At 39.2% G+C, this 26,730-nt stretch overlaps 1 protein-coding gene across 1 annotated transcript in view; it reads right to left on the reverse strand.

Moving 5' to 3' along the window:
• lcor (ligand dependent nuclear receptor corepressor) overlaps positions 1–26,730 on the reverse strand; it is an 83,444-nt gene that overhangs the window by 26,328 nt on the left and 30,386 nt on the right. Inside the window, exons 2-4 of the mRNA XM_040027160.1 lie at positions 14,004–14,069; positions 7,079–7,158; positions 2,902–3,034 (exon numbers count right to left, since the gene is read on the reverse strand). Coding sequence (XP_039883094.1) covers positions 2,902–3,034; positions 7,079–7,158; positions 14,004–14,069 — 279 coding nt within the window. The remainder of the gene's footprint in view (positions 1–2,901; positions 3,035–7,078; positions 7,159–14,003; positions 14,070–26,730) is intronic.

Raw genomic sequence — 26,730 nt, forward strand, 5'->3', positions numbered from 1 at the left:
GGATAATTTTTCATCCCACTGCATCTGCCTTAGTGTAAAGGTCATCAAGTGGATTCTTACATTTTAGCAAAGTCAGCAGTCTGAGCAGTTCTCCCAAACAAACATCGGTGTTATTTTGAACCTTTTTGACATGTAGGGTTCTTTCCTTTTCATTACCCTTTGAGTGAAACGAATTATTTTAAACGTCACAAGAAAAATTGGATTTAATCTTGCACTTTTATCCCAAGTCTTACCGGCTATGATGGTTGATATCATGCAAACTACTGTTATTATTGGGTGATTCAAAAAGCTTATTTGACACAGACTTACATTCAAAACTAATTTACTCACATTTGTTATATGGCTATTATACAACAGATGTGCAATAAAATATTTTTAAAAAACTGATAAAGACTATATGAACTCTCCACATGCTTAATAATCAGTGTCATGGACGACAGAGATGAATTCTAAATGGCCTAAAGAATAATCAGTCTCAGGATCTATAATACAGTGGAACCCCGACTTACTAAATTAATTCGTTCCCGAGTTTCTTTCGTAAGTCGAAAATTTTCGTAAGTCGAAGCACCCATCGCGCCTTTTGACTGAGGCGATGCTGAACGATAGGCTATAGGCTAATTGCTAACTAGAACAACAATACGTCGTTCAAGTGGAACAGCGAAGCGCAAGTACGGAAGTCAAGGGGTTGTCACATGATTTGGAAGGCATTGTGGGCATCGTAGGCTCAGCCAATCAGAGCCAGCGGATTTCGTTATTCGGGCATTTTGCTGTAACACGAGCAAAAATATTGCCGTTCAGTGCCTTCGTAACTTGAATTTTTCGTGAAACAGGGTATTCGTAAGTCGGGGTTCCACTGTAATTGTAAAAAAATAAAGTTGGCCACTTTGTGGAGGTCGCAGATTATTTTTAGAACGTAACTACCATGATAAACGAGGGACCACTGTATAGATATTTTAAGGCTGTCAAACCCCTCACTATACACTGTATACACTTTTCTCAGACAGGCATGAACATTTTCACACTTTTCTCTCTTGTTAAACACTCAAAGTTGAAACCTTCATAGAAAAAAAAGTCCAGTATTATAGAATGAAACCAAAGATCAAACCCTGTTTTCGGGTCAAGAACATGGGAATAGAGCAGCTGCCAGAGAATTTAACATTAATGAATCAATGGTACGGAAGTAGAGGAAGCAAGAAGAATGAGTTGAGTAAAGTTTGATTTATCTGACTGTTTTTTTTTTTCGCTTAATGCGCCTTATAATCCGAAAAATATGTTAACTTCTACCTTCCTTTAGCATGTCCTGAAGAACAACTTTTTGTGTGTGATGGTTAGCATCTTCCTCTGCCTTTTGGGTGCTACCGCAGGTGCCTTTGATGGTGCAAAACATTACGTGGCCATTGTTGTGTTTGTTGGGAGAAAACTTACAAACATGCAGTACAGCACTTCAGAGTCACACTGCTAGTGATCGATTAGACAAGCTGAACGCATTCTGTACTGTACAGGAGACACGGCACGAAGGAGATTGATTGACAGTGGTCTACACCCGATCAGGACGCAGAACACAATGTGATGTAAAAAACCCAAACAAACAAAAAAAAGCATGCAAAATTGCACAAAAAAACTAATAGAAACAGCGAAGCCGCGAAAGGTGAACCGCGTTATAGCGAGGGACCACTGTATTGTAAGACCACATCAAATTCAGATGAATCCCCAAAAGAGTCTTTATGTGAAAAGTCCATTGCTAAATTCATGCATTTTTGTTATGACTGTTATAGTGATACTTTTTCTTAGGGGTGTATGTATGTGGCAATCAGCACTGATGAGTTCACCTATCATATTTTGAAAGTATCCAACGTCCTAAATTCAGTACTAGTTTCTCACTGTAACACCAATGTGTAAAGTAACACTGTACAGAGCTTCCTGCATGGCCTCTCACAATAACCATGGCACTGTTAGCACAGGTCGAAAAAGTGGGTCAGCCTCTCTGGCCCATTTCTCAACCGGTTTAGGGTCTACCTGCAAGGCAGAAATGTCTTTGTCCCAAATGTGAAACTCTGACAAAGTTACATCTGGGATCCCTCTGGGATCGATCCCTGGCCCCTTTTTATTCCAGCTGTACTGTCATGTTATCAATGACACTCAGGCATTACACATTGCTCCCAAACATAGACTTGTGTCCTCTCCAATTCAAGTCCTAATGCTGAGCATGATGGATAATTTCTACAAGAGCTATTTATTTTAGTTCCCAAAGCTGAGCTACAGAATGCAAAAGACATAGTTTAGCTATTTATGAATAAATTATTTTCCATTTGAGGAAAAGAGTTACATACAACTTGGTATTGCAACCAGTGGGTAACTGACCAACTTTCTGTGTTACAGGGTAAAGACTAACATTGCCTTGAACCATCACGCAAACATTCTTTATTTTTCTACTACACTGGGCCTTGATGCAGACTCTCAGTTTGTCATTTAAGCCAACTTTACTCTGATTGGCTAGCCCTTAGAAATATGTTTAAAAACCATGCAGTTAAAGCTTATGTTCTCACAGCAAAACTTATGAATTTGAGAGGACAATACTAAGGGCATCAATTACATCATGACGACTCAAAAGTAGAATAAAATGATCTAAAATAGAGTTTTAAAGCATGCATTCATGGACTACTTTCATATAAGCTAAAACATCATTATTTGAAACATGTTTAATACAAACAACCAGCAATGTAACAAATATTTATGACAGAAAAAAGAAAATTTAAATAAAAATATATAGGAAAAGTATCATATTAATTCTAAAATAGACCCATAGACCCAAATTACTCTGGATATCCATGTCTAGACTGAATTTAATAAATGAATAATGACTGATGAAGAAATGACTAATGAAGGGTATGTATGTCGTACCTTTTCTGTGGAACACAGCATTGAGGAAGTCTTGAGCCTGTCTCTCCAGTCGGCTGATCCGAGACTGCTCCTGTTTGAAGTCTTCACACTCCGACAGCACGTGGCTGCCTCCACCGTTCTCCACGCTGTGCTCCTACACAGACAAACATGCAGAGACCAATGAGTGAGTAAAGGTTTGGTGTGAAAGAAACTAATACCCTCACACTACCACCACATTATGCCACTAGCATTTTTTCATTATGATTGTTTAAACATGTCCAGCTCTCAATGTCGACAATTCTCCGACAGTTCTGTGTCAACAGAAGATGGGTTGCACAGCGGGGACAAGCAGACTTCTCCATACGTTGGCCTTTTTTATTTATCTTGGCAAGCATAGTATGCATTTATATTGCATTTTCCTAGTCTTATTGACTACTGAAAATATTGCAGGGCAAGCCATACACACACACACACACACACACACACACACGTTTTTATTAAGATGACAATAACATAACACTACAGGGAGAAGTGGCGGCAGGACACGTCTTCACTTCCCTACTCACTCACTCACTCACTACTACTACTAATGGCTCAGCCGCTGTGGAGTAAAATTAGGATTTAAAAATTCAGTGGTTACCGGGTGATTGCATCAAATTTTTCTTATTTGACAAATGACCGCAAGTGGTTGAGCGTATGGTAGCTTTAAATGCTGGGTGACCAAGGCAATCGAAACAACAAACAACCGCGGTTGACTTGGGAGTGACTGTCGTCACTCTCAGATTACAACATGTTTGCAAATAATTTTGCTCTAATTTAAGAGTGGCTATGTTACTGTGTGGCTGTTAAATCACCATCATGTAGCATCTACATCGCACTGAGTATTTCTTCTTCAGTCACCTTTCTCACTCACTATGTGTTAATAGACCTCTCTGCATTGAATCATACTTGTTATTAGTCTCTGTCTCTCTTCCACAGCATGTCTTTTATCCTGTCTTCCTTCTCTCAACCGGTCCCAGCAGATGGCCCTGCCCCTCCCTGAGCCTGGTTCTGCTGGAGGTTTCTTCCTGTTAAAATGGAGTTTTTCCTTCCCACTGTTGCCAAAGTGCTTGCTCATAGGGGGTCGTATGTTTGTTGGGTTTTTGTCTTTATGTATTATTGTAGGGTCTACCTTACAATATAAAGCGCCTTGAGGTGACTGTTGCTTCAGAATTTATCAGTTAATTGGTGTATTCTCACAAACAGATCACATATGCTTGACCCCATTTAGTTGTAACTGAGAGCAAACTAATTTCTAATCTTGCATGTGATCTACAAACACTGTTTTCCCCAGTCTGACTGAAGGGAGGGTCTCTTTAATCCAAACCACTAACTTTTCCAGGATATCAAGGCCTTTAGATCCTTACAGTACAATAGAGAGGAAATTTGAGTGCATGTATGCGTCTGTGTGCATGAGTGGTAGGAAACAAAGGAACTTAGATGAGAAAAGCTTTCTCCAGTCTCTGTTCTCTTTATTTTAACCCCTCAGCTCTCTTTCTGCTGGCGGTTTGCATGGCTTCAGATCAATGAATCGATGGTTCCCGCCCACTGAAGCTCCGCTGGCATCTTGCAAACAAGCAGAGGGTAATAATGGCGAGACAGGGAGAGCACTTGAAACCCTACCATATTAATAAAAACCTGTATTTGAGTGTAGAAGACGAATGTAATTGAGGTGCCATGGTTTGCATTATGTGAGTGGCTAACAGTTATTTAGTATTTAGAAATATGGTGGAAAAAAACCCTTCTGGAAACCTTGCAAAGTTTTGTGTAATTGATTTTGCTCCGATAACTGCTTCAGATTTTTTTATTCATATCTTATCTGTGATTATGCTATTACATGCACAAGTGAGCTCTGACAACGCAGCTACTGTTAGCTACTGCTACATGGCTTCATGCGCAGGCAGAAAGGGAGAGGCATATGGGGGCTCGGAGATGGTAGTGAGTGGTCGAAAAATGGGGATGTTTTTAGCAGACAGATGGTCGACCCTGGGGGTCGGACCAGGGTCAAGTCGAAAAACAAGCAACAATGTATGTCTGACAGAAGGACGCCCCCTCCTAACTTCCTTCCCTTCCTTGTTTATTCTCACATACCTTTCTTTCATACATGTGTCCACATATACATTAGGTCAACATCCCAAAAAGTACTTACCCTGAGCTAAATAGGAACAAAAAAAACCCGAACAAAAACAAATGAAAAGACAAAAAGTCTGCTAATGAACACTGTGACAGGCATTAAAGCTATAAGATGATTTCTTATAAATTATTGTGCATATTTTAGGCTTCAGTGTCCCTCCCCCAATCAACTGCCCTCATAGAAATGCATTCAAAAGCATATGATAATATTGATATGTTAATTAACACAACATATGTGATTCATCTCTTATTACAGCCTCCAGACTAACAAGTTGTTTCTACTTTCTTCTGATATTTAAAAAAATATTTTTTCTTTTCATCCACATCACCCCCTACGGTGTTTATAATGGCGACTGTGGTGATAAGAGAGTGGAGGCCACATGCAACAAGGGAGCCCATTTGGAATCATCCAGAGACTGTTGAGGGCCCCGTAGCATCCTTGCTCTTTTTGTTCCTCATTTTTAAGTGCAGCGGAGGGCGGTAACAATGAATGGCCGCAAAACACGAAGGCCTTCTGCACAGCAGAATGAGCAGAAGCACGATGAACACATGCTTGCATTTGTATATATTAAGTAGAAGCTTGTCCAATAAACTCATTATTATTCTGTTCAGGATGCTTTTTTTTGGGCTAAGAAACTGTGAAGGTGTACCAGCATCTAGGCTGCTGTGGAAGACCAACTAATTTACAATCATGTCAGCATCCTCCTCCTCCTTCCACACACACACACTCACTCACCTCCAAATCATTATGTCACAGTCCTTTTATAGGCTAAATTGGGGTCAAGACCACGGACGGTTGAACAACACAAATAACAAGTAGTGCACCAGGAGGAGGAGAGAGACAAAGATGTGATATTTTTCAATAGAAAGCTTAAAACTGGCAGTGAACTAAAATACAGAACACGTGGACAAAGAAAATGAGCTGCTTCATGAAAGTAACATAAGTGCTGTATCAGGCAGAGAGCAGCTTTCACCTCTGTTAGCGACAATGTTAGCGAGGAAATAGCTAATTGAAACGCACATCATGTTTTATTTTTTTTAAATTTGTACAGCACTGCAGTGAAACATTCCCCTTCTCCACACTCACAGCACGCTTTCAGTGGAGCATGTTGTTATACATTATTCAAGGCCTTTACATCTTATTTGTAAGCCTTAGATAATAAAAGTGTGTTCTAATACACATCTTATATTGAGGCCCGTTTAAAAATGTAAAAGTTTCTGGGGTTTTTTCCTTTGGACAAAAGCTGCAATTATTAAGTTAGGTGCAGGGATGGTGGTGTGGTTTATTAGCACTGTTGCCTCACAGCAAGAAGACCCTGGGTTGAAACCCAGTGAGTTGGGGTTCTCTACAGGTACTCTGGCTTCCTCCCACAGTCCGAAGAAATGCATGGGGTTAGGTTACTTGGTGACCTAACCCCCATGTGTAAATGTAGCCGTCTAGCTCTATAACAGACCGGTCACCTGTCCAGGATATATCCTGCCTCTCACACTATGACTGCTGGGATAGTCTCCAGCATCCCTTTGACTCTTAATTGGATATGTGGAAGAGAAAGAGTGGGTATTAAGCTATCTATTTGTATCTTGCTCTCCTAACTAATAATTAATGTGGTTAATTCCCATTAACCACATTTATGAAAACAAATAAAAACTTAAAAAAATGTTTTCCTTTGCACTCAAAGTATGAAATAAATAAACCCAGCTATGCCACAGAACAATTACACAGTTAAACATTATAAAATGTAGCCCCCACCCATCACCCCCCATATTCTGTATTCTGCTTATTCTTTGAAACAAATTGTTCAATCGAGTGTGCTGCTAAAAAGCTAACATTAGTTTATTCAGGTGAAAACAAAACCTAATGTAACTCCATATTATATAAAAAAAACCCTGCTCCATTTACATCAGGCACCTTCGTGTTGTGAGGTAAAAGTGATACCACCCAGCAGCTTCTGAAGAGTTGTGAAATCACAGCCATGTAATTAGAATGAGAGGGTCTTATCTAAAAGGGAGACTGAACTGCACCCACCTTGACTTTCTCACGTCTTAAGCAGCAGAAGAGACAGTTTTCATCAAAGGACCAGTCAGACACCTCCTCTGGCTCGCAGTCTGCATGACAGAAAGTATGCAATTAATGACTAACTCAAACTCCCATAATGCTCAGGATCTCATAAGTTGACTGATGTGCTACCCGGGAGCAGAATCTGTTAGTGTAACAGTAGAAACAAAGAGCAAAACAATCTGGTGAAGGTTTATTGTGTGTTTTACTTGATTTGCGAGGCACTACTACAATTATTCAGTTTGAATATCCAGGTGCAGATCATTAGCGAGGTGTATATGAATCGAGGGAGAAATCCAGACTGATAAGCCGAGAGAGACTGACAGCTCAGGGACCACCACCCAGATCAACAACAGCAATAAAGTGATTCACTTTTAATTACAGTGACTGACTAAATTCCAGCGATTCAGTCCAGAAGCATGCTGTGTAAAAATGAACCACACCTGTGACTGACAGATAAGCTCAATCAGGTATCAGGCATTATTGCCTTGGACCTCCAAAAGCAGCGTGGACGTCTTTGTGCATATATCTGGATCAGTTTGAGAGATTCACGCCCTGAAGCCGTCTTCACAAAGAATGTCCAATTTCCAAACCTGATTTCTCTTAAATGTGTTTTTCTGGATGACAAAGTTCACTGGTGTCTCCTTGTAGTTTTATGAGCTTCATATCATTAAGCCAAAATCCTGACAGTGCGCAGACTCTCTGCCTCTGCAGGTGTTTTACTCTGCTCTAAATTCACATTTCAAAAGAGAATGTAACTGATCAAATACACACGAGCATTGTGGGCAATTAAGAGAACCACAAAATCACATTTAAAGCAAATCTGAGCAGCTAAAAATATATTTCTACACTTGTATAGAAATATATGATGCATTTCTCTACTATAAATGCAAATGTGTCAGCACAATAATTTATGTTTACAGAAAATTCTGGTTGCAAAAATGGCGACGTGTGTAAACACTCTTATATTTATACAGAACAAATTAGCTGCATGTTACTATTACTTTTCACTTAACATTTATAATTAATTATTTGCTGTTGGAGGCTTGACTAGTTTTACTTTTTGTTGTTGTTGTTTTGTTGTTCTGTGCACAGAATGGGCAGATATTACTGGGTGTGTGGTTCTGATCTCATCTCAGGCTGATGGAGAGGTGGAAGCTGAAATCAAAATATCAAGTTTTGTAATTTTAAACACGTATGACATAAACCATAAAAGCTCCATATAATCCAATTAAAAACAACAACAACCTCTGATCAGTAGTTTCTCATATCAATAATAATCCTGTGATTGTCCTCTTATGATTAAATGATGATTGATTTAGATGATGTCAGCAGCAGAAATACATTTTTACCAACATAGCACCTTCTGAGCTGAGGACACTGGCTACAGCTGAGCTGTTGCCATGGTATTACACCTCCATTTAAAACCATATATATATATAGGAGGGAAAAGGAGGGACGAGTCAGCTCCACAGAGAGACAGAACAATATCAGAACATCCTGTGAACATGAAGTGTGTGCCAATTCAAAACTTCCCATCTCCAAAATGACACCTTTTCAGCAACTAAGCAAACACGCTGAATCTCAGGTGAAAGTGTTTCACAAAGTGTTACGACGTGAGAATTTATTCCTTAAACTGTGAAAATCTGATAAATGTAAGGTGTATGATGTTCATTTTAACATCACACAGGGATGCCTGCAGTTCTGCTGTGATATATCTGTAGCACAAACTGCTTTGCTTTAATGCATTTGTTTCCATATGTATAGGAATGCCCTCGGTCTCATCAAACAACTCGATATTTCTCGTTCTTGATTCATTTGGGGTTTTTTTCTTCTCACATCACTATTACCCAGTCATTTCAAGACATAAAGCAGTAAAATCTCTGTTTTCATGTAATTTCCTTTATTGTACAGTATTGTCCTTAAAGAAAGAAAAAAACCTTCCTCTTTTGCAGTTTTAGAAAAATAGCAGGATTGAACCGCCTGATTTATTTAGGTCCAAATGAAGAGCAACATTTAAAAACAAAAACAAATCAAAAAACAGTAGAATATTAAAAAAATATGTTGATGCTCATCTTTACTGCTGCATTTAACACATGCAGAAATGTAAATATATACAGTCCACTCTGACGTAATAAAGAAACCATTTGTACATGACCTGAAGCCATGTTCAGCAATTCTACCCTGTCCCGTCTTGTTACTGTGATGACCCCTCCCCACTCTGTTTGTTCGTGTTTCTGTGTGGGAGGAGGGCAGAGTAGCAGAGGTGGGTCCATAGGGGAGCCACACCTGGCACCGCTCCAGTGACTGCTTTATCAGAGGGCCGGGTTTGCACAATCCATCTCTCTTCTCCATTTGTTGGGTTTATGGCTTGCATGCATTTCCACTCGTCCTTGCACTCTTTACACTGCTGATACAGATAATCTACATTTTATTCACAGTAAGGTCAATTTGATTAAAGGAATCGTATTTATTTCAATTTCCTTCTTTGTGTCGACTGTGAGCTGGCATACGTGCTGGGAATAGATGTTTCTGCAACAAGCTAATACCAGCAACTGTGTCCATCCATGCCTTTAACTTTCTATCTTTTTTTTTTTCTTTTTCCTTGTTTGCCATTTATGAGCATGAAAAGAATAATAAAAGCAAAATCTTTATATTTATATGGATATTTAGAGGATACCTTTGTTCTGAACAAGGAATTTAATAATCCCAAACATGAAAAACAATAATATTTGAGCTATAAATGTGAATATATTATTAACTTGTATTTTTTTCACATTTATAGTTTGACAATATCTGAAAAACAAAGCAGGGGCACACATATAAAAAGAGCACAATGTACAAAATAATAGCAAATAAGGCATGAAAACAGAGCACACGAGGGCAGGCGGGCAATGGCAAGTGACAAGCAGATGACATTCCAGGAGTTTTTGTTTGTTTCTTTGTGCCATACCATGACCTTCCATTACTTTGTAAGATTAGAAAATCAATAATCCAATTTGTTTGAGTTGTATAATCCCTTACAGAGAACATCAAGTCTGCAATCAGTTTTGTAAAAGCTATATTATTTGTTTTGAGGCGATGCAAAGCACTCCCTTTGCACTTGATGCCTCGGTGTAATCGATTACAAAGAAAGTTTAAAAATGGATTTTCACGCTGCGCTGTACTGAACAAGACAACAGGCTGCCAAAAATGAAATATCTGAAGATGAAAATATAACCAATAGGATTTGGAGTTAAAGAGTAACTAAATCCCAACCGCTGCTTTTCTGTCCCCTCTGGCTAACAGTTTAATCTGCTTCACCTCGCGATCACACCCTACAGCAGAGTAAGACACACAAGTAAGATCCGGTCAGGAAGAACACCAGCATGCTTCTTTAAGAAGAACCTGTCCAAATCCTATAAATAGGGTCTGCTAGTTTTCCCCTTTTTAAAGTGTGTGTGCAGATATGTGCCTGAACTCTCCAGCTTCCCATCATTTTCCTGCGAGATGTGCAGACGATTCAGTTACTACTCTCTCGGTTTCTTTGTGCATCTCTGTCTCCGGGGCGGGAATGAAAAAGGTCAAAGGTGAGCTGTGCTTGAACCCCATGGTTGTGCCACTTACAGTATCCCTGGGAATGCGCCAATTAAGCTCCAATCCCACAGCTAGCTTAACCCCCACCCCACCCTAACAGTATTCAAGGTATTTGTGAGTGTGTGCAAGTAGTAAACACAAAGGCGATATTGGCACAGTTTAGAGGAAGCTTTCAGTGTGTGTGTGTGTGTGTGTGTGTGTGTGTGTGTGTGTGTGTGTGTGGGGCCCTGCTCAGCTCTCGGCTTGTTTACATGCACATAATCAGCTCAGCATACCTGCAGCAGCAGCAGCCTGCTTTCGTAAAAGTGAAAACTAAGAAAATGCAGGTTTGTTTGAGATTAAGAGATACACGGTTTCCAAGCTACCGCAGATGTGATTTCTCTGTAATGTACATCTATGCTGTTTAACGTGCGCTTGTATATCTTTGCATATCTTAGTGTATGCCCCTCAGCACCCTGCATAATTATGTTTATATGTTTGGTTTTGTGGACAAGATTACAGCGAACCACTGACCAAAAAACAGGAAAAAAACATGGAAGCTATCGGCAACTATTGCAATCATCAGACTTCAGCTTCACTTGCTCTGAATCACGTAGCAGCGCCTTCTTTCTTAAACAGACCTTTAACATTTCTGACATTTTGATCGCAGGCTGAGAAAGTTTTCTGCGCCCACAGGACTCAAATCAGTAAATATATAACTCTAAATTGAGAGCTGGCTGACTTCAGCTTTAGACAGAAAGTCTGGGAAACACAAAGGAGGGTGAGGGCCCTTTGAGGGAAAAGAATTCATGAGACAGCATTTTGTTTGGGTTTTTTTCCTCTTCAAGTCACAAAGATTAACTTTTGCTAGGCGTTTGTGTTTTTACGTGAGGGAGGCTTCACTGCTGCCTCATGTGCCAACTTTACTTGGGAGACAATGTATATATGTGTGTATGTCTGTGCACGAGTGTAACGCATGATTGAAAATGACATGCCCGAAATATTCCAAAAATGCTTTAAGTTGGTGGGGGATGGGTCACATGACACCAGAACGCCATGTTGACCTTGTTTTTTCTGAGAGTGCGTGTGAGAGAGTGAGCCGGGCAGCCTTCCTTCGCTTTAGTCACATGATATTTATGAGAACATGTAACAATTGGGTTTTGCTGATGTAAAAACTCATTTTGTAATTCCCATAAGTACTGTGAGTGTTGTGCATGGGGGAAGAGGCACAGATGATAGAATACCTGAATGCAAACACACCATCTGTGTTTATGGCATCCTGAGTTTCAGAATGTGAATGAAAGCAGTCATCACACAGACAATGCTGTGCAACCACAAATATACTTCATAAATTTACATATGCACTGGGGTTCACCAGTTTGGATGACAGACTGGGGAACCAGCATATGATTGAGCGCTGGAAAATGTGTACACTGTGATTGTTTAACGCTTCTTCCACTAAAGCAGGGGTGTCAAACTCCAGGCCTCGAGGGCCGGTGGCCTGCAGATTTTAGATATCACCCTGGGTCAACAGACCTGAATGAAATGATTAGTTCATTACCAGGCCTCTGGAGAACTTCAAGACATGTTGAGGAGGTAATTTAGCCATTTAAATCAGCTGTGATGGATCAAGGACACATCTAAAAGCTGCAGGACACCGGCCCTCGAGGCCTGGAGTTCAACACCTGTACACTCAAGGCAGGTCTGAAGGAAAAAGGTGGTCAAACCTAGTGCTAGTAAAGTATACCTAATAAAATGGCATTTAATTCTTTGTGGCATAGATTCGACAAGGTGCCGGAAAGATTCCTCAGATGTTTTGGTCCACCTTGACTTGACAGCATGACACTGATCTGCAGATCTATTGGCTGCACATCCGTGATGCAGATATCCAATATTACCAGATCCCAAAGGGGCTCTACTGTAGTTCTGATCATTCAAGTAACTGGTTTTAGATTATGTGAGCTATGTGACATGGTGCTTTATTATGATAAGCAGACATCAGGACATAAAGGGACAGACATGGTGAGAAATACATTCATGTAGACTGTGGCCTTTAAATGATGCTCAGCTGGTAGTAATACATGTGAATAAAAAAAAATCAACATAAATAAGAGATAAAGACAATGGCTCTGCTGTAACTTGGGCTATATTTATATGCAAAGTGATCACTCACCAAATAAGCACAGCAAAGAGGGAGGGCTGTTCTTGTGTCTGTAGTTTTTCTACTCTCCTTTTTTTTGATGGATTTATTTGGGAAAAAGAGATTCTGCCGAAAGGATATAAAAAAATAGCTAAATCTTCTAACAAAATTTGAAGAGGCGAATATTTGAATATTCTACAACTAAAAGAATCTAAGATGACAGAAGAAAAATCACATAAAGGTTCAAGTAAAGGTCAAAAGACCTGGCATGTTGAATTTTATGAAAAAGAGGAATGACTGCATACACCATAATATTATTTTAATATTTTAATACAGATGTGCAGATCCACATTCAAGTCAGCAGGTAACATGAAGACACATCTGCAGGGTGGTGCTGATCTGTGACATCAGCTGTGTGATTCAGACCCGAGCCCTGTTTCTGCTGCTCGTGCTCTCACCGTGAATGCAGTCGTAGCAGATGCATTTAAGGCACTGTTTTTTTGCACTGTATTTAGCCGTTTACCAGCTCCTCTAGCATCAGACCATTAGAGAGCAGTGAGAGCCTCATTACCAGAGAAACCATCAAGCTCAGCTGGTCCAGGCTGCCAGTTTTTGTCCTTCTCCAGCTCTGTTTAGTGACATCTGGCCTGCATAAATTAAAGGCTATTGTATGAATTAATCATATTGTTTTGTATTCCAAATGCTTTCTGCAGCAGCGTCACTTCTGTAGGCAATAAATGTTTTAAAGTCAGATCAATGGGGAGATGCTGTGTCGCTCATTGTCATGTCAGTATATATTTATTGAAGGTCCACAGTGTCTCTCACGCTGAATAACACTAAGCTAAATTGAGAGCTGAGCTCCTGCTGTATGCACATGTCTATTGTTTTTTTTTTTAAACAGAAATATGTAAAAGCTCTCCAGAGCACAAGATGAAAATGACTTTAGTCCTTCCAAACAACATTGTCACTGATAAAAAAGATTTATTTTATTTTTCTCTCAATAAATATCCATTTTGTTGTTTTGTTTATTTCATTTTATTAAAGTTCCCATTTTTTCCCCTCACAGTTTCATCACGTGTGTGTTACGTCAGCTGCCAAAGACTTGGTAGGACAGACTGCCATTTGCGTTGCTAACTATGGTCGGTGCGTTTGTATACAGTTGTATTTGCAAATGCTGATTTGTTTGTTTTGCATGTTTACCTTGGAAAAGGGTGATGTCTTTGACTAGTCCCGGCCCAAACAAGCCTTCCAAGATGCTTTCAAAGCCTGTGAAAGACAGACAAGATGTGACGTTAATGCCAGCTGACACAGTTCCCATCGAAACAACAAATGGCAGCGACCAAAAATACAGCTGCGTGGAATAAAACAATCGTTCTTTTAAGGAGGAAATGTGATGACAATGTGCTTTTCTCCTGGGATAGATTTCTGCTGATGCACAAAAGAAAGAAAAAGCGATATAATAATAAATGTGGGGAAAAAAACTATTTAAATGAAAATGTAAACATTTAGCAATATATTATTTTATGTGTGCACACAAATATGAAAATATATTGGTATACGTACGCACACAGAATGATGTTAGAGCACAAAAACAAAGGCCTTTCGGTCACACAAAGAGTTAAATATCTACAAAGATAAGGCTCAGTGAGCACTTATTACATATACACACACAATAAAAAGAAAAGACACACACACACAAACACACACACTTTCTTTCTAGCTCTTAAAGCAAATGAGCGATTTACCTCTAATACACCAAGCTAATGTCACTCACTTTTTATTAACTGTAAATACCCCCGATGTGGTGTTGCCAAGCAACAGCACACAAAAAAACCCATAAATACGTATTGTAATTTTCAACCTGACCACCCCCCACCACCACCTCCACCTTTCTTCTCTCTTTCCTCCCCCCAACCCATCCTCCACTAAATGGAAACAGAGGCAGACGGAGAGAAACGGAGACAAAGACATATGTGTGTTTAAATGTGTGTGCATTTTGAGCAGGGGATGGAAGGGTTGGAGGGGTGCGTGCAGGACGCTGCATGCACTCACACACGAACACAGTTCAAGTGTGGCCACTTCGCTCGGTGCTGAAGATGACAGTCTGAGGCCATGCTTCTTTACTCGCAGGAATAGCAGAGACTGAAAAACCAGAGCCTGCATGGAAATGTATTTCTGTTATAAAATCATTACAGTCAGCAGCAACACTTCAGCTCCCACAGCACCAACACTATAAGCAACCAATATAGGAAAGAGGTCAAAGATTCAAGGATTGCAGCTGCATTTTATAGGTTTCAATCCAATGTGGAAGAAACGCAGTTGGAATGAATCTGGTTTGATTTTGCACTTGTTTTTGTTTTGCCGTAATTAATACACGACACGAGACAGCTGGTTTTCAACTTCTAGAGTCGTGTATCTGAGCACACTGGTTTCAAACTGTGACCGCAACAAGTCAGCTTTAATCTGACGGTGTATCTATCAAAAACTGTATCTATTTCCAGATGCTTTTCAAGTCCCTTTTTTTCATTTTCACCATGAAAATTTGACTTTATACGCTTTTTTTTAAAACAATGAGCACATTACTGATTATGCGCTTAGACGTGCAGGAACACCCACACGGTAAGTCACACTGAAAAAAGTGTGTGAAACGGTGTGTGTTTGTGAAAGAGATACAGAAAGAAATCCCTCATTATCTGTCCCTTACTCTCCAGGCTTGTGTTGGCCTACAGCCAGATACAAATGAACTTGTGCCTATGTTTTAATTTCCAGAAACATCTGCCATGTGGTGACACAACAACACATACAGAAATATTACTCAAGACGTTTGGTTGAGTTTAAAATTAAATAACATGATAACTACTGCAACAACTCCAGCATCATCTATTTAACAGGCCATCCCTTATCGATATGGAAAACACACAGCTACTTCATATAATCTATATAGATTACAGCACTAGATTAGAAACAATTCAAGTAGCATCAAACCAAATGTGGTCAATTTTTAAGTTAATATTTTTAATGAAGTTAATATTTTATAGTTGCTATTCACATGGATGGTATTGATTAAACCTATTGTGATGGGCACTTTTTTATATTTTGCAAAACATGTTGTATGAAAACACATCCACCTACCCAGCTTACCACACACACCCGCACATCACAGTTCCCTTAAACCTGCACATGCAAAATTCATGCAAGCAACAAAGACGGCTTTGATAACAAAAAAACAGAAGCTTCAAAGAATTTTCAAAAGCTTCAATTTTTTTCTCCTTCCTCTCCAGCTGGCAATGTGCGCAGAAACACAGCTCTCCTTTCAAGCTGGGGGGATATAATTAGGGTTGCAGCGCTGCATGAGAAATCAGCGCTGAAAGTCAAAATTACTGAGCTGCTGCTCTATTTGGCCCATAAGATGGTGAGTGTTTAAAAGGTACAGTCAGCCGCAAACGCTTCTCCGACAGAAGCCCGGGTAGAGTAGAAGATGACTCCCCCGAAGGCCAAAGCCATGATTGGACACATGAGATTGGGGATGTGATTGGACAAAATGAGATTAGGGGCTGTGATTGGCTAGATGAGATAACGGTGACAAAGTCTCTTGGGCCACTGGCAAAAAGCTCCAGAAATGTAGGTCAGTTAGTGAACACACACACTGCTGGTCCAAAAGCAGTCACACATGACTTAGTAGAAAGAGACCACACACACACACACACACACACACTATGGCATCCGGGACTGTGTCATTGTGTTATGCAAAAATACATGTGAATATAAACTCTCTTTCTCTCGCACACAAATCTTTGAAATCTCCACTGTGCCACTTCATTTCACTTCACTGTACAGCAGCACAGCTGAGAGGAGCATGACCAGAACTGAGGCACATACACAAAAATGCACACATGCACAGAATCAGCAGACATCAAGATGAACGGTGTGCATTTCGGTGCACATGACAAGCAATTGTGGCAAATATGTGAACAAATGACCGATGCAGTGAATCACGGTGAAGCTGCTGCACATGCAGGGTATAACACACGCAGCACTTTAACGATAAAGAAGAAGTGGATGATGTAGACATACATGCTCGGCAACTTTACACTAGGAGCCATTATTTTTTTAATTAAAGCTTTGGCATTTTATGGTATCTTTACGAGTTAATGAAAGCGGACAGAAAATGTGATAACCCCACACTCTATATAATAGATGGATGTAGCCACATAATGCCTGCCACCATTTTGGAATCTTGGAGCTAAAAGCTGCCATATTTAGACTAGAAGATGCTAATCAACTAATGCTAGCAAGCTTTGTTAGCTGCAAGTTATTATGAAGGCTGGAAACTCTGTAGAGACCAAAGCTTTTGTTCGTAACAGACAGACTTTCTCAAGGCTGAAAGGAGGCTCACTTTGGGTTATTAGATGAACTGCAGTTTTGGCATTCATTCACTGATGTTTCTGCTTGGCGTTAACCAGATTTGGACCTTTTTAAAAAAAAAATATTGTGTGGATATATCTCTTAGGAAAACACCATCACCATCAGATTGGTAAAAGTCTGCCTCTCGGTGCTCTCACAACGCTGCTTTGTATTTGTCAAGAGCAATGAAGCAACTAAAAAATTCACTCAGGGTGTGCTTGTCAAATCAAAGCACACCCAAACGTGTAAAGAAACAACATCTCTCAAATTTCCAACAGCCAAAAGAAAAAAAAAATGAACATGACCCTGAAGGAAGTAGTGCAATCAATCTGAGCAGGAAGCAGAGAGGGGAGCAAACAGGGATTCGGTTAAGCAGCACAGAGGAACCAACGCTTGACTTTCTTGTGACCACTGGATGCACGCTATATATAGTTCAGTATGAACATTAATAATTCATTGTGACCAAAGCCTTTAGAATGAGGCCCCTTGCCTGGTCCTGATCAAATCAATACCTAATTAACCCTAACAGCAGTAAGGAGTTAAGGAAGTGCAGGTATGTGGTCTCCTAGAACTGTTTATAGCTGAAAGCCTGGCTGTAATAGAGAGGGTTAGGGAGGAGGAGAGATGGATATGGTTTAATAAAAAAAGGAAACATGAATAATATCACACAGTTTCAGACAATCTTTCCAGGAGACATTAATTGTGGTGTTGTAGGGTTGACATTTACAAAAGTGGGCGAAGAAGTTACAAAAAAACGGTCCTGGTAGAAATCCTTAATCCAAGTCGAATAAATCCAGGGTCATGAAAATGAGACAATACATGGGAGTGCAAACTGGAGGGAATAACTGAGCATCATTTACTCCTCCTAACACTCTAATAAGCTAGGGTTTCAATTTCTTTACAGTTTTTTTTTTATCCCTGCAAGGTCATTACATCCAAACCTTAACCCTATAAAATCAGAATATGTCCTTTTCCCCCCTAAATCTTAGCAAGAACAAGAACAAGGAAAATAATCTTTCTAACTGACACATATTCTAAACCATTTCAGTTGTTTTGACTTGGACCTTCAGTATTTAACCCTTTAAAACCTGCAACATGAAATAACTGCCAGAAATCTTTAATTATTTGATAATGGGGTGTTTGTTGAACCTTTAGGCAAAATATATAAAAGATATATTATTTTTAATCTGCATATATGAGTTTTAGTTTGTATCACATTTACAATTTAGTCATTAAAAATCTATCATGCAATTTATATTGTTTTTTGAGGGTAAAAGAGAAGTCTCAAAAACTCATAAAAACGCATGTATTAAATACGCTTGGCTTTAATTTTTGGCCCCTAAATACATATCCAACACTCTTTGATGATAACCTGTTGACACCTGTAAAATAAACGTACAGAAGTCGATCTGTGAGAATTATTCTGACAAGGCCGTCTTCAGTCACGCTGATCCTGTTCTCTGGAACAAGCTGCTTGATGATTCAAAGTCCATGACAACTGTTACTCTCAAAAACGTCCATATTCTCCCACACCTGTAGCTAATCGCTGTGTGTGTGTGTGTGTGTGCGTGTGTGTGTGTCGCTGTATGCAGACACGTACTGCATTTCTTTGTGGCTTTTATTGCCGTGTAACATGTTTGACGTATTCTGCTTTATTAATTCAGATTTTACATTTCACTCACGCCTATTTTTATGTTGCCTCATATTTGTTTATTTTTCTGTTTACGCCTATATTTTCAATTTTTTTGTTTTCCACTGTAAATCAGTCTTACTTTACAGATAGTAAAAGGTGATATATAAATACAATTTCTATTCCACATATAGCTGATGGAAATGCAAAGTGTTATTAAAAACAACATGAAGTGTGGCTAACCCAGTACTCTCTGAGACGCACCAAACACCGGGCACTTTTCTCTATTTGTTATAAGCAGCCAGCATTATTTCAGACCTCTAAGGCAAGAAACAGAAGTGACTACCATTAGTAGTAAAAGAAAATCCTGAATTACACATGAGGTGGTAAATACATTACAGAGGGTTACCTATGAAATCAGGGCCCACAGTGGCCATTACAGCCACAAACTGTCAGTTTAAAGTGTTGTTCAAGGTCCTAAGAAGCAAGTTTAAGTAAAGCAGTAACTACTACACAGAGCTGTTACAATCATCTTTTTTAGTTCAGCAAAACCGGAGTATTAGTTAGTGGACAAGACAGCTAGCCAGAATGCAACCTTCCACATTGGGCGGATGGTGATTGGCATGCCTATTTAAGTTAGATATTATTATTTTGTTAAAAAATAAAGTTGCAATAATGATTACAAAAATGTCTTGAAAAAATGAAAAAAAGCTTTGTCTGATCAGCGCAGTGCAGCAGAGCTCTGGTGTTTATGATCTCTGCCCTCTTGAATATAGCTGTTCTAAATAGCAGCAGCAATTTAAACAGAGACTGGTGTTTAACGGTAAAAATAACATCATTCTCTGTGACATTATTCTCTGTCATTCTTTGCACTTTGACCCTGATTAAAACATATCATCTGCCAGCGATAATGTGAAGATGCACGGATTTGGAATGGCACAGGAGCATCACATTATAAGTTAACGAGCAGAAGCTCTGAATTTACTGCAAGAATAACCTGTTGTTCCAGATTTATCACCTATGTGAGGGTGGCCATTTTTCACACACCACCCCAAATGATTCAAAACATCAAATCCGAGATTTTAGACATTTATTATTTCAGTTTTCAGTTGATTTTACACATTTGCTTTCTGTTTCAGATTAGAGGCACTAGGATAAGTTCACTAGCCAGTCTAAAATAAAAAGGTCAAACATACAGCCAGATTATTACAAGTAACTAAGCACTAATTCTACACTTACATTTATCAGGTAGCAACAACCACAGCTTGAAAGGGATTTGTTCTTGTTCTATTCTATACTGAACGCACAGTTTTCTAACATACTACAGCTTGATAAGCCAAAACAAAATAAGGAGAGGCTGAAAAATAAAACAAAACAAAAATTAGCAATAAAAAAAGCAGTCAAATATACCATAAAAGTATTTTATTTTGAAATTAAACTGGTGGCCACAAGAATAATTAAAATATATAGGAGCTATTAGGATGTAGCTGTAAGTAATTAGTATGAAAACTTTCCTGCTAATAAATTAAGTTTGTATATTTTTTATGAACTGCGTTTTGCTACTGTTGGTGTTTTTCTTTGTGCGCTCATATAAAATGTACAGTTTTGGCCTTGGTAGCTATTGAAATTTAAAAGAAAATAAAAGCTTTTCTGTCTTTTGTTTTTTAATATGAGCTTCACAGCAATGTCGCCCCTAGGATCAGCTGTCTACTTTGACTGGATGATGCCTGAATGACTGCTCCAAAGAAATACATTTCTGTTTGACCTTGCCACAGAGTCTAAATGAAGACTGAGCATCTGATTTCAAGGCTGCAGATGACACACAAGTAAGAAAGGATGCTTTAATGAGGCACTATATTATAGTTTTCCCCTCTAACAAAAAGAAAAAGAAAAAAAGTCACCTTGGGATTAATATCACTGTCACCAGCACGGCTGTGCAGCTGCTTTAGCATGCTCAGACTGTTTAGTGTGTTTGATTACATATGTAGAGAATGACGTTTTGTAAATTGAAAGCAAACCTTTATGAGGATGTAGAAATGTTAATGTAGGATTAGTGGTAGTTAGAACCAGGTCAGCTGACTTTCAAATGTTCACTTACTGAAGGGGCTTCACTGTATATGCTCAGTCTTACGAAAATAGTCTTACTCTTTTGTATTTTAGGATTTAAATACCATTAGTATACAAATTCTGCAATATCTGATTAAAAAAAAGAGTCAGTGAGCATGGCAAAATCTTTTACAAATATGGTGTCAAAGGGAGAAGAAAATATAAGATCAACGAGTCATAAGAATCTGAAGATTTTTAAAAGAAATCATTTTAGATCATAAACTCGTGGTTTAAAAAAAAAAAAAAGACCAGCGCTGGATTGCTGTTCACAAATTAAACATTCTTGCAAAGTGAGAAGTCTTTTGAAACACGGAAAATCTAATGACAAAAAGAACTGTGAGACAAAATATCACAGCAGAGGGGAAAAAAACATGAAATCCTTTCTTCTCTGCAGGAGAACTAATTTCAGCGGAACAATTGAAGCGTTTAGTGCTTCTCTGTGCGAGAACAAATACAAATATAAAAGCGTGTTTACTAAGAGTCACAACCACCGCCGGCACGTTGTATGTATATGCATATATATGCAGCGTGTGCATGCATGTTTGCGCATGTGTGGGTGTGTGTGCAGGAGACTGAAGACGAGTATGAATAAAGCAAATATGAGCAACGACTGGCCAAAGGCGTGGTCAAACAGAGTGTCAAACAAACTGTTAGAGAAAACAAGGAAGAACGCAGCCTAAACATAGTGTGCCGATTCAATCTGACGGCTTCTCAGCAAACTAAATCCCTAATCTCATCTCATCTCATTTCTCTGAAGTATCCGGTGATGAGCTGAAAGGAGGCTGATGTGCACTGGCAGCTATTTCTGTGACTAACACACCAGAACTACTGCACACACGTACACACGCTTGTTAACGCAGCAGGAACGCTACAAAAGAAACTTAAGTCCGCTGGTGTCTCATAAGAAGGTGACTCAACACAACAATGCACTGTACCACAACATGTACCATACTTTGGCTTCGGTGCTTTGACTGTATCCTCTGAATGTGCCCACAGCTTTGGGAAAGAAAGGAGAACAAAAACTAGGTCGAGCTCTTGGATTGGTTGACAAATCACCCCCTGCCGCAAAACAACAAACGGCCGAACAAGAGCAGTGAAATTAGTCTCCTCCCCTAATGCACAGACAAATATGCTGAGTGCATATGCACAGCTGACTCTGAACATGCAAACGATTGGTCAAGGCAAATTTGGCTCCCTGTCTCCCCACAATGCAGTGGGGCAGGCTTGGGCTCAGATGGGTGTGGTGAGGCTGCTCCAAATCTGTGCTCCCTTTTTTGTTCTCTTTGCTCATTTCTGCCGCTGAGCGAACGTCTCAGTGGGAGGAAAGAAAAATTCCAATTACTTCTCTAACTATCTAATTATTTCATTATGTGGTGGTGAGCAGGAAGGAGGATGAAGATGTCTCTCTGTGTTTCCTTTCATCTTCAGCTGATGACACCTGAAACTATTACCTCTGTGCCCAGTCCCTCTGCTATGGTTTCTAGTCACGCTGTCAAGTATTTATAGCCACTTTTGTCATCTTCAGTTTTCTTGACCTCCAACACAAACATTCAACACTTCTTGAATTTTAGCTCTTCTGGCTTTGCATGTGTGCCCCGAGAGTGCGAAGAAAGTGAGAAGAAAGGGAAGTGCAGGCGTATGATGCCACATATGAAAGTGCTAACAAGAAGCTAATTGAAAACAATTAAAGAAGAAATGGGGAATTTATGGACTATGTAAGGCAGGGCCTCTTGGGGGCAAGCAGATAGTGGTGATTACTGATGTATTAAAGAATGGGACTGGTACTGTGTGTTTTCTTTTGTTTTCTGCCAATTACTTTGTCTGCTAACGTGATAAACTGTGGAGGGTGTGAAGGAGCAGAAGATGAGTGGACTCTGAGGAAAAACAGAGTCGACTGATGCCAAACAGGAAGGTGTGACTTTTTAATATTTCTGATCATTTACATTTTAGAATTTGAACAATTAACACCACTATTATATATCTTAGATTTAACCCCTAGAAAAACATACTCTGCGAGCAACAGCCTGGCAACAGTGGGAAAGAAATAGTCTTAACAGAAACCTCCAGCCATGGACTTTGCTCCAGAAGTCTTTTAGTTTATCTGTTTGCAGCCGCTTTACATAGTGCCATCTTCTTTCTCAAAGAAAACATCTTACTAACAGCAGCCCTTCCAGCTCTTTGTACAGTCTTTTTGTAATTCAAATGTTATGAACTTTAGCTTTTAAATGCTAACTGAGGCCTGACTGTGAGATGCAGACTCATTGCACTGACCTTGGGGTGAATTTGAAGTGTCCATTTCTGGTGAGACCATCAGCTGATCATTTGATGAGCAGTAAGAGGATACTTAATTTTTCATAAGACTTTATAAAATCCTTTCAAAGTTTTCTTTTCCACGTGATTGTAGTCAGTGCATTCACACTTGGCCAGTTTGACTCTATGGAAAACTACAGAATCAGATTGAATACATATACCTCATCTTCTTGTTAAATCAAATGCTGCCGTTTTTACTCACAAGCTCAAAATCTATTAGTTGTCCCTGGTACAAGATTGAAACCTAGTGGGAACACGGCCTTTCAGTCTTTGACACCAAGGCTCTGGAACAGCTTACCACTCCAGCTCCGTTTAGCCGACTCTCCTTTAACCTCCTAAGACCCGAACTCTTCCACGGCATGTATTTTTAATTTCTCTTTGATATTTGGGCTGATTGGGACCCGATGAATGGAAAAACAAAGAATCACCAGATTTTTCTTTTACCCAATTTTTGTTTCTAAGAAAAATGAGATCCACATATGAGGATATTTGTTTTAAATTGTGATAAAACAGAGGCAGTATAATGTCCTCGTAAGTGGATATCAGGCTCCTGTAGAGCAAAATTTAGTATTTTGGTCTAGACAACCCAAAATGTGATGTCCACATATGTGGACGCCAGGTCCTAGGAGGTTAAAAGAAACATTTTCAAACTTGTTTATGTATTTTTATTCTGTGAAGTCAGTGAAGTGCAGTCATTTAAAAATCTATTGCCATCTTAACAAACTTCTCTTCACAACTTTTTGGATTTAGAGGCTCATATTTTTCATCACTGCTTTGTCTTCTTAATATGTTCTCATGTCCTTGCAATGTGAAGCACTTTGTGAAGAAAAAAACACCTCAAAGCACTAAATGATTAAATGTTATAGACGTGACTAGATGAAGTGTAAAATAGGTCAATGTCTCAGTTCGCTTCACCGTGGTCTCTGGTAATGCTTCTGCACAAGAACAACACACTGACACATGAACTGTGTCAATACACAGCCAAAAGCTTAAATAATGATGAAAACCTTCACCACATTCTGCTGGATCCTTCTTTCAGCTTTCTTTAAAGAAAGTCATTTAATTCCTATTAATTTCTGAAGTACTTTAAGACCTTTGATCGACTCTGCTGACACTACAAACGTGCAATCCTTCTCTCCTTCCCAATGAAAAGGACAAGAGTTTCTCATTTCTATGGCCAATACCATGTTCCTCTTCATATAACTGTATCTTTCATTACAGTACAAGGTCGCATAAAAGAATAGGTGGGGGACTAACGGAAAATGAATGTCACAGAGTGGCTACAATAAAAAAAAATAAAAATAAATGAAATGCAGCTAGTTTTGTGATGCATGGAGAGATGGGTAACATTTTTCTTGCTTATCAACCTCTCTCAGAGCAATTATTTACAGCAGAAATGAAAAGAATCTAAATTGTTAGCTTGCAGCTGGGTGGGGAAAAGAATGACGAAGAAACAAGAATGTTTCCAACTGTTACTGAGACAGAGACCTTGCCTTTAAAGGTCATCTCAAAGCCCCCAAACAAGTGCTCAAAATAATTTCCAAATGACAGCTATTAGTAATCAGCTGGAAACAGAAGAGAGCGACGGTGGTGGTGGTGGGATGTGACCTTTCCTGGGCTGCAGACAGGAGAGGTGGGGCTGGATGGTCTCGGGGGCTAGTCCCAGGTGAGATGAGTAGCACACCTGTAGCCTGGAGTAATCACTCCCTCTATATCAGTGATGTGCCGAGGCCCAGAAGGAAGGCAGGAACAGAAGCGAAGATCTCAGCAGAGGAAGACGGAAAAGAAGACTGCAAAGCTAAATAAGACAGCTCAGTGAGTGTTTTGCATGCTGTGGAGGGTGTGAAGGAGCAGAAGATGAGTGGACTCAGGAAAAACAGAGTCGACTGATGCCGAAACAGGAAGGTGTGACTTTTTAATATTTCTGATCATTTACATTTTAGAATTTGAACAATTAACACCACTATTATATATCTATGCAAAACTTTTCAGAGTGGTCTCACCGAGTACAAGGACACCAATGCTGACTGAATGGTTTGGTGAGTGTGAAGTTCAACTAGTTTCATATGATACGACCTTTACTGTCACCAGATCTGAATCCAACCTACTGGGAGATTTTGGCACCCCGTTAGTTCGCTCTTCACTCTAAACATAAAAGGAGCAAATGAAAAAATCTGAATGGCATTTTTTGGAAGTTTGGTGTTTCTGGGATTTGATGATCTAAATGACATTTCCCCTTCCAGGACAGCAAAGCATAACAGCTGAAAACAAAAAAACAACAACAACAGCACAAATGAGTCATTCAACCAAATGAGAAACAGAGACTTGAAAAATCAATGCTAAGAGGCACTGAAGCTACTAAGGCTGCAAGTAGGGGCCCAATTCCTCCCAAAGACCCTTTATATTGGTCTATTTCTATATTCTATCACCTCTCTGAAATAGAGCAGGACCAGTATTTCTAAAGGTTAGTTTTCGCCCGTTATCCGCGGCCTTTTCTTTCTCCAATATGCGTGTATAAAAGTGTTTACGCAGGAATAAAAGACTACGTGTTTGTTCCTATTTACATGTATAAAAGTGTACACTGTGAAGACCTTTATACTTGTGTATTTTAAAAGGGGCTTCATATGTGCTATATGACATTATTATCAAAAGCTACTTTTATAACTTCATTTTTAAGATCAACATTTTGTGATTTAAAAATTCCTCGACATTTGTTTGAGAGGGGCTGCTTGTTTAGGCTTTGGCCGACTGCTTGGATCAGTCTAGCTGTTTTCATTGGGTTGGGAAATTGCCCTCTGATGGACAAACCATCCAATACTAGACGTAAATTGGCCGTTTCTTCGTTGCTTTGTTCATTTTCATTTATGGGCCATAAGAAATGTATAAAACTAAAATCAGCCTATTTATGAGTCGAGCCCCATTTTGAAGATATAAGTTGGGATTCAGTAACTGTCTTGAGCTGGACTTTCTTTTCCATCGCAAAGAAAAAAAACAAACAAACAAAAAACAAGAACTTGTACAAAGAAATAAAGTTGACTAATTATTTCCCCCCATGAGCTGGAGACCACCCTCAACCAACAACAACAGAAAATAATTACACCTTTGGTAATTTGGCTTAATTGGTGACATTTACTGCTTGGTGTATAATTTTTTATATGGGTCAGCACAGTCCAGTGAACAGTGATGTAGAGAGGACCTATTAGCTAAAACCTTTTCAAGACAGGGACATTTCCTCTATTTTTATTTGATTTACTGTTTTTTAAAACCTGATTGGTCCAACCAAAGGACAACATACTTGCTTACTTTATAATTAATGCCAACCATGGAAGATTTAATTTCATCTTCTTTGTGATTTTTCTTCTTTTAACCTATTAAAAAAGATGCAAAGGGAATTTCCTTGCAGATGTGATTTGCAGAGATTTGATATGACGTGCTTTACATGTGTGTCAGTTTGTCTATAAATGAAAGGATGCGAGC

Source organism: Simochromis diagramma, unplaced genomic scaffold, assembly GCF_900408965.1.
Source record: "Simochromis diagramma unplaced genomic scaffold, fSimDia1.1 OVJJ01000362.1, whole genome shotgun sequence".
Lineage (NCBI taxonomy): Eukaryota > Metazoa > Chordata > Actinopteri > Cichliformes > Cichlidae > Simochromis > Simochromis diagramma.